Raw genomic sequence first — 17,591 nt, forward strand, 5'->3', positions numbered from 1 at the left:
CCTAAAGAATTTCAGGTTGGAATGAAGCTGGAGGCCATCGACAGGAAGAACCCTTCTTTGGTGTGTGTGGCAACCATAGCAGATACTGTTGAAGATCGCTTACTAGTGCATTTTGACAATTGGGATGATAGTTACGATTACTGGTGAGACACCAATGTGTATTTTATTTTCTTGTGTTCATGTTTGCTGTTAAGAATTTCTTTTCATTCAAGCACTGTTGCTGTTCTTATTGTTTTTAAAGTTATGAACATCAGGAATTTAGTGGGTGACTTTTCACTACTTTCTCTTCTGCATGAATTGTTGAATTAAAGAGCCTGAGAAACTTCCTTCATTCCATGAGAGGTTACCTAATGAGGCCTCCCTCATATGAAATAATATGACCAGTTCAGGGCACTTCACTATATTTTGTCTAGTTTGTAAGGGAAACATTTTTGTGAAGAGCAAGTTAAGAACTTGCAGTATATTTTTCCTGAAAACTGTTGAACTCACCTGTCATATTCTTAAAAGAGAAGATTCAGGGAGAATGAAGTGAAATATTTGAAAGCCCGTGGGGAGCAGAGAAAATCTATGCTATAATACCATTAAACTAACATTGCACGAGTTAAAAGGGTTTTCTGGGCAAAAAACAGAAATATGGAAGAAGGCATGGCAAAAATCATTTTTGCTGTCTTTCTTCACAGTGTGTCCTGAATAACCAGCAAGTCCCAGCCTGAGGCTGTGGTTCTTCATGTGCATGAATGAAGGGGACTCTGTTTTCTTCCTTGAACCAAGAAGAAGAGTATAGAATAATTGTCATATGTGTCTTAGGTGGAATAGCCTGTGTTCTTTGAAGAGGAAAGGGAACAAGTATGCAGTCCATATATATGGAGTCTGATTGGGCTGTCCTATTAAAATTTGGACTGGCCTATTAATATTTTCCTTGCTGCTAGCAAGAAGTGATAGAAGAGGTTTATTAAAATGTTCACTCTTTGGAGATGTCGCTGGCAGTTCAGATCCTAGTCAAATACATTTTTTGTGTGTGCTTTTAAATTTCAAGAAGATTATGTAAAAGAGAAGTTTGCTTACTCAGTTTATAAAATACAGTACTAAAAAATCGTTCTTATTCATTCTAGCTGTAAAATAATATTTTAGCTGTGAAGTAATATCTTCCATGGTATCCTTTAATTAATAAGCAGAATGTTCATTACTCTTTGATTTTTTTTTCCTCTGACATTGAGTAAAATGGGATCTAAAATAGAATCCTGTTTCTGCAGGTGTAATGTAAATAGTCCTTATGTCCAGCCAGTTGGTTGGTGTCAGGAAAATGGAAGAACTCTGATAGCACCTCAAGGTGAGTGGCCATTCTTGTTTTCATTTACATAAACCATATTTCAATACAAAGTATATGATGTAAATACTGTACAAGGTTCTGTACCACCATGTGACCTATATATCTGCAATCTCCATGTTCTTCCTCATAACAATAACAGACTTGTTTATAAAGATGAATTGAGCACCATTAAAAAAAACTGCTAAAATATTTTATCCAACAAAATGAGTATCATTGCTGTGGATCAGCATTTAAAACAAGCTATTTATAGCTACATAATTTATCTTATAACTTATGTTAATTCATTAATTGAACCATAAAATTATTAAATATACTTTACTTTGGAGTTCAGTGTAAGAAGTGTAGAAATCTAAGAAGTGAGAGTTAATAGTGAGTCTCCAGACTTGCCAGGCCCCTTCACCAAGCCAATTTAATGATAGGTAAGCACTGAACTTGAGACTCTTTTTAGTTATATTTTTCTTATTACAGAAGTATTAAGAACTACTTTAGAGATTTGCTCTATCAAATCCATGTTTTTTTTTCATTTTAAAATGAATTAGATATAGTGGCTGTGTAATCTTAACATTTTTAAAACAATATTCTGAGAGAAACCTATTTTCTTTCAATAAAAAATATATAGAAGATAAAGTAGGGATTATGCCATTTTAAACAGAGCAGATGTTTACCTTTTAATTTGAATGATTCTGGAATTTTGCTGTTTTTTAAATCTTTTCTCCCCTTAAGTATAGGGAAATATCAGGATTTCTCATCAATTTCTTGAGTTCAGTGAAAAAAGTCCAAGATTTAAAAACAACAAACAAGCCAAACAAAACAAAATAAACAAAAATCCCACAACCTACTCAAAAATATAGTCTTGAAAAGTTTTATAAAAATATATAGTATCTTCTCCAATTCTGATGCACAGATTTAGACTTGTTTATCATATTTTTCTGTAAAATTGGCTAATGCTCACTTTAGATGATGTTCTTTATGATGAGGTGAAATGTTAGTCAGATCTCGGAATATGTGGTCTGAGTGGTTGTGCCTAAAGATACTGCACAGGCTCTTTTCCATTTTCCTCTGGTGAAATAACTTCTCTGCTGCTTGCAACTTGTTCTCACTAACTTCATGGATAAACTCAGTTTTTATGTCCATCACCCCTATCTGTTTGTGCTGTGTGAGTCTGGTAATAGTGTATGCAGCACATTAAGAATCGAAGGTCCAGAATCCTTCCATCATTAACATACACAAAGGATTGAGGAGAACAAACCTCCTGCACCCCAGATGAGGCCGAGGCTTAAGGGCCTGGTTGGATGTGAATGGAAGACTATTTGGTTTAAAAAGTAGCAACACAATTCAATCCAGACTTTTGGTTTTCACTGTAGAATTAATTGCTTATGTAAATATTCTCACCATGCTGAAATCTGAGTGATAGTTTTAACCAGACTAACTTAGTAATAGAAATTTGCTACTATGAGGTCAGATTATCTTCACTAGGAGTTAATTTTAAAATTCTGAAGAGATTTTTGTCCTGATATACAATGTTTAAATTAGAATCTTACAATTAACCTACCCCTAACCTCTCACACTTATTAGTATTCCTTTTACAAATTAAAAAGTGTTTTTATAGACTAAAATACTGGCCATCCAGCCCTAATTCATATAAAAATACATTGTTTCTCTGTAGTATATTCTTTATCCACTCTTTTTTTCTATAATTCATATGCTATCATTTTCATCATTTAGTGTACATTGAGTACTTTTTAGTGTAAATTGTTTAGTGTAAATTCAATGGTTGTTAGTATATTCATAAGGTTGTGCAACCATCATCACTTTTTATTGCCAGAGATTTTTATTACTCTCAAAAGAATATCAAACCCCGCCCCCAGCACCTGTTAGTAGTTACTCCTCATTCTCCTCTCCCTCTCAGGTGATGGAAAACACTAATCTACTTTATGTTTCTGTGGATTTGACTATTCTGGACACTGCATGTAAATAGAATCATAGTCTGGCTGCATTCACTTAGCATAATGTTTTCAGCATGTATCAGTACTTCATTCCTTTTTATTTATAAATAATGTTTCAGTGTATGGATATACTATCTTTTGATCATGTATTCATTAGTTTAAGGGCATTTGGTTTCCATCTTTTGACTTTATGAATAATGCTATTATGAACTTTATTGTTTATTTCTCTTGGGTATAATGCTAGAATGACTGAGTCCTGAGGTAACTCTGTGTTTGAGGGATTGCCAAACTGTTTTTAAAAGTGGCTACATATTTTTTTACATTTCCAATAGCAATGTATGAAAATTCTAATTTCCCTACATCCTTACCAACACATTTTATTGTCTGTCTTTTTAATTACGGCCATCCCACTGGTGTGAAGCAGTATCTCTTTATGGTTTTGATATGCATTTCTCTAACGATAAATGATGTTGAACATCTTACCATGTGGTATTGGCCATTTGTACATATTCTTTTGAGAAATATTTATTCAAATCCTTTGTCCATTTTTAAAATTTGGTGCTATTTTTATTGTTTGTTTATTATTTAAGATTATTATTTAAATATTATATCAATTTACTATTCTTTATTAACATAAGAGTTTAAAAATATATTCTGGATATTAAACCCATATTGTATAAGTGATTAGCAAATGTTTTCTTCCATTTTATAGATTGTATTTTCACATTTTTGACAATGCCCTTTGATGTACAGTAGTTTTAAATTTTGAAGAACTCCTGTTTTTATAGTTTTAGCTCTTATATTTGAGGGTGATCCATTTTGATTTAATTTTTGTATATGAAGTGAAGTAGAGATTTACCTACATTCTTTTGCAGCTGGTTATCCAATTCTCCCAGTACCATTTGTTAAAGAAACTGCTTTTTCCCATCAAATGGTCTTGACGCCATTGTCAAAAATCAATTGGCCATAGATATTTAGATTTATTTCTAGACTCTCAATTCTATTATATGCCTATCATTATTCCTTTATCACAGTTTTTTTTAAGTTATTTTTTAGAAAAATTTTAAGTTCAGAGCACAATGCATGGTCTCCCCTGTTATCAGAATCCACCACTACAGTAGTACATTTGTTATAATTGTTGAACTGACATTGACACATGGTTATCACCCATTCTGTAGGTTTGACAAATGTATAATGACATGTGTCCATCATTGTGGTATCATACAGAGTATTTTCACTGCCCCCAAATCCTCTGTTGTCTGCCTAGTCATCTCTCCCACCCCCGTAAGCCCCTGGCAACCATTGATCTTTTTGCTCTCTCCATAGTTTGCCTTTTGCAGAGTGCCATATAATTGGAATCATACAGAATGTAACCTTTTCAGATTGGCTTCTATTAAGTAGTAATATACATTTAAGTTTCCTTCATGTTTTCTTATGCCTTGAGAGCTTATTTCTTTTTAGTGCTGGATAATATTCCATTGTCTCTATGTACCACAGTTTGTTTATCCATTCACCTACTAAAGGACCTCTTGGTTGTTTCCAAGTTTTGGCAATTATAAGTAAACCTGCTGTAAACATTCATTTGCAGATTTTAGTGTGGACATAAGTTTTTAGCTTTTTGGGTAGATATCAAGGAGCATAATTGCTAGATCATATGGTAAGAGTATGTTTAGTTTTGTCAAGAAACAGCCAAACTGTCCTCCAAAGTGGCTGTACCATTTTACATTCCTACCAGAAGTGAATGAGAGTTTCTGTTGCTCCACATCGTCACCCGCATTTGGTATTGTCAGTGTTTTGGATTTTCAACATTGTAATAAGTGCGTAGTGGTAACGTTGTTTTAATTTGCATCTTCCTGATGACATGTTTATTTGCCATCTGTAAATCTTCTTTGGTGAGGTGTCTGTTAAGATTTTGGGCCTATTTTTAAATTAGGTTGTTGATTTTACTATTTTCGAGCTTTAAGAATTCTTTGTATATTTTGAATTAGTCCTTCATTGTATTTTGCAAATGTTTTCTCCCAGTCTTTTCATTCTCTTGACAATGTCTTTAACAGAGAAGGGATTTTTAATTTTAATGAAGTCCAGCATATAAATTTCTTTGATGAATTATACCTTTGGTGTCATATTAAAAAGTTAGCACCAAACCCAGAATTATCTAGGTTTTTTTCCTATATTATCTTTTAGGAGATTTATAGTTTTGCATTTTACATTTTAGATCTGTGATCCATTTTGAGCTAATTTTTGTGAAGAGAGTAAAGTCTCTGTTTAGATCATTGTTTTGCATGTGAATGTCCAGTTGTTCCAGCACTATTTGTTAAGATTACCTTTACTCCATTGTATTTCTTTGTTCCATTGTCAAACATCAGTTGACTGTATTTATATGGGTCTATTTCTAGGCTCTCTATTCTGTTTCATTGATCTATTTGTCTATTCTTTTACCAATACTATACTGTCTTACTTACTGTTGCTGTATAGTGAGACTCAGACCATGGATAATGCCAGTCCTCCAATTTGTTGTTCTCTTTTGATATTGTGTGAACCATTCTGAGTTTTTTGCTTCTCTACATAAACTTTGGAATCAGTTTGTCAATATCCATAAAATAACTTTCTGGGATTTTAATTGGGCTTGCAGTGAATCTGTAGATCAAGTTGAGAAGAACTGCCATCCTGGCAATATTGAGTTTTCCTATCCACGAGACATGGACTATCTATTTAGTTCTTTCATTTATTTCAGCAATTTCGTAGTTTCCTTTTATAGATCTTGTACATATTTTGTTAGGTATTATATTTATTTCATTATTTTGGGTGCCAACGTAAATGGTATTATGTTTTAATTTAAAATTTCACTTGTTCATTGCTGATATATAAAAAAGCAATTTAATTTTATACATTAACCTTGTGTCCTGCAATTTTGTTGCAATTGCTTATTAGGTCCAGGAATTTTATGTCGATTCGTTTAGATATTCTACACAGTCATCTGTGAACAAAGTTTTATTTCTTCCTTCCCAATCATTATTCCTTTTATTTTTTTTTCTTGTGTTATTGCACAAAACTCTTTGTTTTGATTACTGTAGCTTTGTAGTCAGTTTTGAAATGTGGAAGTGTGAATCCTCCAACTTTGTTTTTCTTTTTCAAGATTATTTTAGCTATCTGTGACCCCTTGCAGTTCCATATGAATTTGAGGATTGGCTTTTTTATTTCTGGAGGAATACTATTGGGATTATGATAAGGGTTGCGCCAAATCTGTAGATCGTTTTAAGAAGTGTTGCCTTCTTAACAATATTGAATTTTCCAGTTCATGAACATGGGATGTCTTTATTCTTTTTTTTAATTACTGTCAGCTGTGTTTTTTAGTTTGCAGTGTACAAGTCTTTTATCTCCTTGGTTGAATTTATTTCTCGATATTTTATTCTTTTGGACGCTATTGTAAATGGAGTTGTTTTATTTATTTCCATTTGGAAATATTTATTTCTGGCATAAAGAAATGCAACTGATTTTGTACCCTGCACTTTTACTGAAATTGTTTATTAGCTCTAGTAGGTTTTTTGTTTGAATTCTATATAAAATTAGACAATCTATTAAAAGAGCAAAGTTCAAAGATTCAAATTTCCAATTTGAAGACTGTTAATTTTGTTTCCTGACTTATTGTTCTGGGTAGGAATTACAGTATAATGTTGAATAGCTGTATAAAAGCTGGCATCCCAATCTTAGGGTGGAAAGATTTTGGTTTCTCATCACTGAATATGATGTTAGCTCTGTTTTTTTGTTTTTGTTTTTGTTTTTTAATAAATGCCCTGTTTCATGCTAAGAGTTTCCTTCTATTTCTAGTTTTGTAAGTGTTTTTATCAGGAAAGAGTGTTGACTTTTGTCAAATGCTTTTTCTGCATCTATTGAGATGATCATGTGGGAGATGTTTTTCTTTTTTGTTTCATGATGTATAACCTTTTTAATGAGCTATTGGGTTCAGTTGGCTATTATTTTGTTGTGGAGTTTTGTATATATGTTCATAAGGTATATGAGTATGTAGTTTTATCTTTATATCTTTGGTCTGTTTTCATGCTATTATAAGTGAAATTTTCTTAATTTCATCTTTGGATCATTCATTGCTAATATGTAGAAATACTTTATTTTTGTATATTGGTTTTATATTCTGAACTTTGCTGAACTTGTGTACTAGCTCTAATATTTTTGTGTATGTGTGTAGATTCCTTGATATTCTCTATATGCAAAATTATGTCATCTGTAAGTAGAGATACTTTCACTTTTTCCTTTCCATTCTAGATCCCTTTTATTTTTCCCACTTTATCTGGCTGTACCTTCCATTGTTAAATACTAGAGGCAATATCAGATATCTTTTTCTTGTTCCTGATTTTAGGAGAATGCTCAATCTTTCCACATTAAGTATGATTTTTGCTGTGGTTTTTGTAGATGCCTTTTATTTGAGGAAGTTTCCTTCAATTCTTATTTTGTCTTATCATCAAAGTATAGTCCTTTATTCTTTGAATATTGTGTTATTATATTGATTGCTTTTTGTACATTGAACCAATCCTATATTCCTGAGATAAATCTCAAAAGTCTGTGTGTGTGTGTGTGTGTGTGTGTGTATGTGTGTGTGTCTGTATGTGTCTGTGTGTGTGTGTATTTTGGACATGTTGCTGGGCTTGGTTGGCTAATATTTTTTGGGCAATTCAGTGTTTATGCTCATAATTTTGTCTACTCTTTTAAAATATTTTTATTCCTAATAAAGTATCTAAGGCTGCTCTGAGTGCTAAGGAAAAACAGGATGAATAACATGTCAAAAAGTTTAGTTATTTTAGAATGTTCAGTCACAGTATAATTACTTGTCTTTATAGTTGAGGGACTCAACTATGTCATAAAGGGGTTCCCTCCTGTGGTGTTGCAGGGGGTTGCCCCTTCATCGTGGCCTTTGTTTAACCCCCCAGGACACTTTCCACTGATATGGTGATATGTAAAATGGAAATACAAGTAGATCAGCCACTTAATCAAGGTATGAACATGAGAGTGGAGTGTAATGAAAATATATGTAAAGGAACTGTGAACAAAAATTGGGTAAAGGCAATTAAAATTTAGCATAAACAAAATTGCTTAAAGCTTGTGATGAGTTATGATCATTCAGATCTGTATATTTGTATAAAAACATGAGAGCACTAAAGATAATGGGTCCCTATTAACTGCATAAGAAAGAAAAGGTGTGAAACCATGGACTGTAGTAGGGGCCCTGAGGCAGGATAAATAGAATGCTATGTACTCAGGTAGTTCACAAATGGGAATTTAAACATGAGATTTTAAAAGGAAAGTAAACCAGCTCACATAATGTTCAGATATTCTCTCTCTTATTATAAGTCTGGAGCTAGAACTGCTTGGTGGTGGTATATATTTTGTATTTTTATGTGTCTATTTTTAGTTTAAAATATAGGAAAAGAGAAGAAATAAACATTGTTTGAATTGTTTCTGTTATTAATTTGGCCTCAAAATTTGTTAGCTGCAGTTATTTTACTTAAGGTGAATTTATATTTTAGACATCAGTTAGGCCTGTAGATTTTTACATTAAATTTTAGTTTATAGTTATAATTACATTATTGTCAGAAAAAAAATATTTGCTATATTCATCATAACGCGTGTGTGTGTGAGAAAGAGAGCAATTAAAATGCTTGAAAGTAGAGCAGCATGTGTTGATCTGTATAGATGCCCCTGGTGTGTACTCAGATTCTTATAAATTCCACATTAAAGAGCATCTATAGAGATAAAAATAAAGGCCAGTTTTTAAAACATGTTAATTATAAAATGTAAAGGTGCTTTTCACTGATATAAATTTAATCCAAGGTGTTACAAATTCTATTCAGTATATTTCTAGAGAGGACTAAACAATATGGCGGGGGCTTCTATTCCTCAGAAGCAATCTGCTGAAATTTTAGCTGAAGTTACAAAACGACAAAAACGTGTTAGGTAGATGTATAGAAAACCCTAATAATATGAATCTTAGCATTTGAAGAAGGATGCTGCTCTCCAGAAGGGTTGTTGGGCCTCTGGAAATCTTGATTTTCATTCAGAGATGGGCAGTTCAGGAAAGAATCACTTCCTCACAAATAGGGGTAAATCTGATCTGATCTTTGTTAAGTAAAATCTCTTAGTAGCATAGTTTTAGATGGTACATCATATAGCCAACTCTATATAGTTAAAAATTATATCTATTAAAAATATTAAAGATTTGTCAGCTGAAAGTTATATTTTTTGCTTTTTCAGTTCTTTTGAATGTTAATTGCTATTTTAAAAGTAACTCAGATTGATTTGTTTGTATATGAAATTTCCAGTACTCTATATTGCAGTGTTTCTGGAAGTGGCTTGTTTACTAGGTAAAACAATATTGCAAGACTATTTTATCAGGTCTTCCGTGTGTGAAAATCTGTCCTGTAATTGATGACAGGAGCCTCTACCTCAGCAAGCCTCCCGCTCAAACTGAGCAGGTGGACAGGAAGCCCCATGGAACCATGATGGCTATCAGGGCTTGTCTGACTGACACTGAGACCACATCTCCTAGGAAGGGTGACAGTCCAGCATAGAGTGCCTCTGCAAATGCAGGTTGAAGCACAGACTGCATCTAAACTTAAATTCAATTCAGCAAACATCTCCATAGTGACTTCTGTGTTTATAGAAGGGGAGAACCAAATAAATAAAACAGAATGCTTGCCCTGAAAGAAGGGATCTATTTATGTTTTTGTGAAAGCTTTATTGAGATATAATTCATACACTATACGATTAATTCATCTGCTTATAGTGTACAATTCACATTTTTTACACGTATTTACAGAGTTGTATAAGCATGACCTCAGTCAATTTTGGAATGTTTCCATCACCGCCCCCTCCTCCAAAGAAACTCTGAACCATTTAGCTATTATCTCCCAATCTTCCATTCCCTCCAGCCTTTATTAACCATTAATCTACTTCCTGTTTTTATAGATTTGCCTATTCTGAATATTTCATGTAAACAGAATCATATAATAGGTGTTCTTTTCTATCTGGCTTCTTTTGCTTAGCATGACTTTAGAGTTCATAGATGTTGTAGCATGTGTTAGCACATTATTTCTTTTTATTTCCAAATGTTACTTCATCGTATAGGTAAACCACAATTTGTTTATCCATCGGTTAATGGGGATTTGGATGGTTTATTTTGAATAATGCTGCTATGAATCTTTGTAAATGAGTGTTTCTATGAACATGTATTCAGTTCTCTAGAGTATATACTTAGGAGTGGAATTGCTGGATCATATAGTAATTCTAAGTTTAACTTGCTTAGTAATTGCCAGACTCTTTGCTACGGGAAGTGCACCATTTTATATTCCCATCAGCAGCATGTGAGAGTTACAATTTCTCTATATCCTTGCTAACACTTGTTGTCTGTGTTTTTGTTTATAGCCATCATATTGAATGTAAAGTAGATTCTTATTTTTGGATCTTGTTTTTCTTGAATGACCTGTATATATGACTTCACACATTTATCTGTTCTCATTGCAACTTCGTGAAGTTTTTGTCAATTATTTCAATTTCATAGTTGAAAAACTGAGGTCCAGAGAGATTGGGTAACTGGCCCTGGACCTCTCAAGTGGAGTGTCGGGGATTTGGTGGCAGGCCTGTTAGTTGACTTCAGGAACTCCTTTGCCCTCATGCTGCTTGAAGTACTATACAGGGGCTTCTGATTCTGATAAAAGGGAAACTTTTAGTGGAGTGCTGGGAACACTGGAGAGGGAGCTGTGAATTCCAACTTAGTACGTGGAAGTCTTGACAATGGAAGCAGTGTTTGCATTAGTCTTTGAAGGATATGCAAAATTTTAACTGAGATATGGGGTGAAAGACAATATTGAATAGAAAGAACAGTACACACAGAAGCAAGATAACAGGAAGTTCCTGGCAAACTTAAGAGTTACAGACATGAGTAATGTGCTGGGCTGCAGGGTAGGATGGAGGAAAATGGGGGGTGTGAGGTGAGAAGCGACTTAGAACATTAGACCCAGACTGATTTGTGATTGGCCGTGTAAATATTTTTACTTTATTGAAAATTTGAAATCATTTTAAAGATATAGAAGAGTCACAATAACCAAAACATATACATACAAACACACAGAAATAAACACAAGAAAACAAAACTCTCTCTTGCCAAATCATTTGAGATTAAGTTGCCAAAATAAAAGTTTTGCCAGTCATCCATTAATATCCTCTAAGAAAAAAACAAATAAGCAGAGAGAAAAAGAAACATTTAATCCAGAATCACCTTGTGTTTACTTGTCATATCTCTTTAGTGTTCTTCAGTATGCTGTAGTTCTTCAGTCTTTGCTTGACTTTTACGAACTTGACACTTTTGAAGAGTACAGGCCATGCTTTTCATTTTGGGTTTGTCTGGTATTTTCTCAGGAGTGGATGCAGATTATAAACCTGGGGAAGACTATTCCAGAAACAATGCTGTGTTCTCACTGCATCCTCTTAGGTGGTGCATGATTTCAGGCTGTCCCTTTCTTGTTAATGTTAAGTTTGGTACTTGCTTAAAGTGGTGTTGCCAAGTGTGTCCACTGTAAAATTATTGTTTTTCCTTTTGTAATTAATATATATTTGATGGAGAGTTATTTTAAGGTTCTATAAACATTTTATTCCTCATTATTCACCCACTAGTTTTTAGCAAGTATTGATGTTCATTAGACACATAAGTTATTAGTATGTTTGCCAAATGATGATTTTTTAATTTCACTATTCCTTCTATATTTATTAGTTGATTTATGCTCCCTTAAAATTTATTTATTCTGTTTTTTCACTCAAAGTAGTATGAAATCATGAGTTCCTATTTTATTTGTGCTCTATTCCGTTTCTATCATTATGTAGGATGTTGCGGGAGCGGGGGAGGGGGTGGGCGGTTGGGATACAAAGGTTGGTGAGCGCTTCCTTGAGCTCAGAGAACTAAAAGTCTACCAGGGACTGTTTGATGAGTTTATAAATAACATGTAGATGACAGCAAGGAAATTAGTCAGTGAGGTAACACCTGGCCAGAAAAAACAAGTGCTTCATGGAGAAAATGATGGTGTACTTCTCTGTAACAAATTATTACAAACTTAGTGGCCTAAAACAACACGTTTGTTATATTTCTGGACGTCAGCAGTCTAAATGGATTTCACTTATGTTTTAGACTATTAAGGAATTAGTAGAATGGTAGATTGAGGCTATTTTATGAAAGATCTTTAAAAGCCAAAATGAGGAGTGTATAGTCAAATCTCTGTTGTAACTATGTTTAGGGAGTACATATTTGTCAGTAGTAGACTAGATTAGAAAGGTGGAATGGAAAGACCATTTGGGAGATTCATGATACGTGAAAATAGGGGTATGGGCCTTTACCAGGGCTGTGGGAAGGGGGCTAGGAAGAGGTGAGATATTTTAGGATTGCTGCTTACTTGATTTGACAAGTGACTGACTAAGAAGATATGTATAAGCTCTTTATTTAGAGTTTCTTCTGGTCTGGAGGACTCTGTGAATTGATGGGCAAGGAAAATAAATTTGGTTCTTGACTTTGCAAGGCTTTCTTATTTTTGTAAATATCATGTTCTACAGTAAATGAATTTTTATGTGAAAGCCAAAAGCCACCTGAAGCGAGAAAAAAATTAAACTTGCATATTTTGCTAACTGTGGGATAATTTTCCTTTGTCATTTGATACAGTATGCAATATTATTTTATGTTATGTGTCTGTGCCTCAGGTAGAGATTCTACCATAGTTCCCATAGGATATTACTGTGATTCCATCAATAGCTAATTTTGCCGCTGTAGCACATAATATCGTTATCTTTCCCTTGTTCTTTAACTTGATTACAAATTATATCACCATTTCCCCCAGGCATCTCACAGAGAATGAATTTCCAACACAGTTTATAGACACATTCTAAAAGGATAGTGTTCTCTTTCTCTGTGAAGAGTGCTCAGTCAGCTAAATTTTACTGTTTATGAATCAAAAGTTTATTTTACCTTTGAATTCTTACACATAATCATCCATGAAGTGAAGCTGTGGACTTCTTATAAGTTAAGCTTATTTAAATAAAAGTTAATTATATTTTTATTATAAGTCTGTAAGAAATGTGTAAAATATAAAATGTTGCAATAAACAAATTAAAATATTAATCCACTACTGATACAGCTAACCATTATTATTGTCATTTATTTTTCCAATTATCTTGTCTTTTCACTTGACGTATAGATGTAACTTAAAAATTAGAATTGCGATCTTAGTGTTTACACTACTTTTGTAGCCCTTTCCCCTCTCCTACTTGAAAATATAATTTTCTTTAAATAGTCTTTGAGAACCTAGCTATTAATGACTGCATAATTCTGCTTATGTAATTGTTTCTGGAGGAAAAGTGATGGAAGTTGCTGTTATAAGAAGAGCCTGTAACCAATCTAATACTTAAGTAGGTCTTTCTTACGTGGAACAGCTGAGTATTACATTTGCCTTGTATAGATGCCACAAATCAAATGGCTTCCTTTTGCACTACCTAGTCGTCAGTGCTATTTGAAACAGCCAGTGTTGATATAGGAGTATCAACTTGTTCTAGTGATACCTCTGATACCACTAGCACCAGCAAGCAAACAAGTTTACATCAGAGTTCTATTCAGTATTTTGAAACTAGACCAGTATCATTTGGCTCATACCTCTGTCACTCTTGGAGACTACAGTATTAAAGACAAACTTCTCAAGAAATACATTTACTTCACTCAAGAAATGTTTTCCAACTACGTGTTAGGTACTGTTGTAGGCTCAGAGGAAATAGCAGTGAAGTTAACAAACACACTTCTATCATAAGGCAACTTATGTTCTTGCAGAGTGAGAGAAACAATAAACATGTAAAATATATAATGCATTAGATGGTGATAAGTGCTATGGAGAAAAATAAGGCAGGCAGTGAGTTTAGAAAGGGCACATATATTCAGGCATGTGTGGGGGCTGGTGGGGGTGGGGGTGGGGGTTCTCTAATTGTCCAGGGAGTTCAAGGAAGGACTTACCAAGAATGTGACTTTGAGCAATGACTTAAAGGAGGTAAGGTGAGGAGTCTGGAGGATCCGCAGAGAGAACTTTCCTGTCCTGGTGAAGGAACAGCAAATGCAAGAACTTGGAGAGCGAGGAAGTCAGCTTTGTTCTAGTGAGAGCAGGAGTGGAGCAAAAGGGAGATGAGGTCAGGGTAGTAATGGACCATGTTGTGTCAGGGCCTGCAGGACTTGCTTTGTCCCTGTGTGTTATAGACAGCCATTGGAATAACATGACTTAGGTATGTTTTCACTTGCATTTAACTTGCTTTGACCTTAAGTTTCTCCATTTTTTGTACCCACCCCATATTTACATTCTAAATACTTTTTCTTGACAATAAGTTATTTCAACTCAAAGCTTTGGAATTGACCATCTACCCCAGCTTTTTCACATAGGGCTTCCTCTGTTGCCTCTCTTAAGACCTCCATTTCCCTGAGCCAATAAAGGAGACAGCACATTTCACCATATCCCAAGTAGTCCTACTGAGTTTCCTAAGACAGCTTTTATCTATTTAGAAGGGCCCTCCTCCCTGAGGGCTCAAGCTCTTCTACTCTACCACACCTTATTCCTCTTCTTGCTATCATCTAGTTGCCTTCTAGTTATTCTCTAACATTAATTGAAGATGTTTGTCACCGGATCTTCCTCTTGATCTAGACACGTTTGTTATATTTCTGGACGTCAGCAGTCTAAATGGATTTCACTTATGTTTTAGACTATTAAGGAATTAGTAGAATGGTAGATTGAGGCTATTTTATGAAAGATCTTTAAAAGCCAAAATGAGGAGTGTATAGTCAAATCTCTGTTGTAACTATGTTTAGGGAGTACATATTTGTCAGTAGTAGACTAGATTAGAAAGGTGGAATGGAAAGACCATTTGGGAGATTCATGATACGTGAAAATAGGGGTATGGGCCTTTACCAGGGCTGTGGGAAGGGGGCTAGGAAGAGGTGAGATATTTTAGGATTGCTGCTTACTTGATTTGACAAGTGACTGACTAAGAAGATATGTATAAACTCTTTATTTAGAGTTTCTTCTGGTCTGGAGGACTCTGTGAATTGATGGGCAAGGAAAATAAATTTGGTTCTTGACTTTGCAAGGCTTTCTTATTTTTGTAAATATCATGTTCTACAGTAAATGAATTTTTATGTGAAAGCCAAAAGCCACCTGAAGCGAGAAAAAAATTAAACTTGCATATTTTGCTAACTGTGGGATAATTTTCCTTTGTCATTTGATACAGTATGCAATATTATTTTATGTTATGTGTCTGTGCCTCAGGTAGAGATTCTACCATAGTTCCCATAGGATATTACTGTGATTCCATCAATAGCTAATTTTGCCGCTGTAGCACATAATATCGTTATCTTTCCCTTGTTCTTTAACTTGATTACAAATTATATCACCATTTCCCCCAGGCATCTCACAGAGAATGAATTTCCAACACAGTTTATAGACACATTCTAAAAGGATAGTGTTCTCTTTCTCTGTGAAGAGTGCTCAGTCAGCTAAATTTTACTGTTTATGAATCAAAAGTTTATTTTACCTTTGAATTCTTACACATAATCATCCATGAAGTGAAGCTGTGGACTTCTTATAAGTTAAGCTTATTTAAATAAAAGTTAATTATATTTTTATTATAAGTCTGTAAGAAATGTGTAAAATATAAAATGTTGCAATAAACAAATTAAAATATTAATCCACTACTGATACAGCTAACCATTATTATTGTCATTTATTTTTCCAATTATCTTGTCTTTTCACTTGACGTATAGATGTAACTTAAAAATTAGAATTGCGATCTTAGTGTTTACACTACTTTTGTAGCCCTTTCCCCTCTCCTACTTGAAAATATAATTTTCTTTAAATAGTCTTTGAGAACCTAGCTATTAATGACTGCATAATTCTGCTTATGTAATTGTTTCTGGAGGAAAAGTGATGGAAGTTGCTGTTATAAGAAGAGCCTGTAACCAATCTAATACTTAAGTAGGTCTTTCTTACGTGGAACAGCTGAGTATTACATTTGCCTTGTATAGATGCCACAAATCAAATGGCTTCCTTTTGCACTACCTAGTCGTCAGTGCTATTTGAAACAGCCAGTGTTGATATAGGAGTATCAACTTGTTCTAGTGATACCTCTGATACCACTAGCACCAGCAAGCAAACAAGTTTACATCAGAGTTCTATTCAGTATTTTGAAACTAGACCAGTATCATTTGGCTCATACCTCTGTCACTCTTGGAGACTACAGTATTAAAGACAAACTTCTCAAGAAATACATTTACTTCACTCAAGAAATGTTTTCCAACTACGTGTTAGGTACTGTTGTAGGCTCAGAGGAAATAGCAGTGAAGTTAACAAACACACTTCTATCATAAGGCAACTTATGTTCTTGCAGAGTGAGAGAAACAATAAACATGTAAAATATATAATGCATTAGATGGTGATAAGTGCTATGGAGAAAAATAAGGCAGGCAGTGAGTTTAGAAAGGGCACATATATTCAGGCATGTGTGGGGGCTAGTGGGGGTGGGGGTGGGGGTTCTTTAATTGTCCAGGGAGTTCAAGGAAGGACTTACCAAGAATGTGACTTTTGAGCAATGACTTAAAGGAGGTAAGGTGAGGAGTCTGGAGGGTCCGCAGAGAGAACTTTCCTGTCCTGGTGAAGGAACAGCAAATGCAAGAACTTGGAGAGCGAGGAAGTCAGCTTTGTTCTAGTGAGAGCAGGAGTGGAGCAAAAGGGAGATGAGGTCAGGGTAGTAATGGACCATGTTGTGTCAGGGCCTGCAGGACTTGCTTTGTCCCTGTGTGTTATAGACAGCCATTGGAATAACATGACTTAGGTATGTTTTCACTTGCATTTAACTTGCTTTGACCTTAAGTTTCTCCATTTTTTGTACCCACCCCATATTTACATTCTAAATACTTTTTCTTGACAATAAGTTATTTCAACTCAAAGCTTTAGAATTGACCATCTACCCCAGCTTTTTCACATAGGGCTTCCTCTGTTGCCTCTCTTAAGACCTCCATTTCCCTGAGCCAATAAAGGAGACAGCACATTTCACCATATCCCAAGTAGTCCTACTGAGTTTCCTAAGACAGCTTTTATCTATTTAGAAGGGCCCTCCTCCCTGAGGGCTCAAGCTCTTCTACTCTACCACACCTTATTCCTCTTCTTGCTATCATCTAGTTGCCTTCTAGTTATTCTCTAACATTAATTGAAGATGTTTGTCACCGGATCTTCCTCTTC

General features: G+C 34.4%; 1 protein-coding gene across 1 annotated transcript in view; it reads left to right on the plus strand.

Moving 5' to 3' along the window:
• Window positions 1-17,591, plus strand: part of L3MBTL4 (L3MBTL4, histone methyl-lysine binding protein) — a 309,548-nt gene that overhangs the window by 67,797 nt on the left and 224,160 nt on the right. Inside the window, exon 8 of the mRNA XM_023534188.1 lies at window positions 1,254-1,330. Coding sequence (XP_023389956.1) covers window positions 1,254-1,330 — 77 coding nt within the window. The remainder of the gene's footprint in view (window positions 1-1,253; window positions 1,331-17,591) is intronic.

The sequence above is a fragment of the Pteropus vampyrus genome, unplaced genomic scaffold, assembly GCF_000151845.1.
Source record: "Pteropus vampyrus isolate Shadow unplaced genomic scaffold, Pvam_2.0 Scaffold122, whole genome shotgun sequence".
Lineage (NCBI taxonomy): Eukaryota > Metazoa > Chordata > Mammalia > Chiroptera > Pteropodidae > Pteropus > Pteropus vampyrus.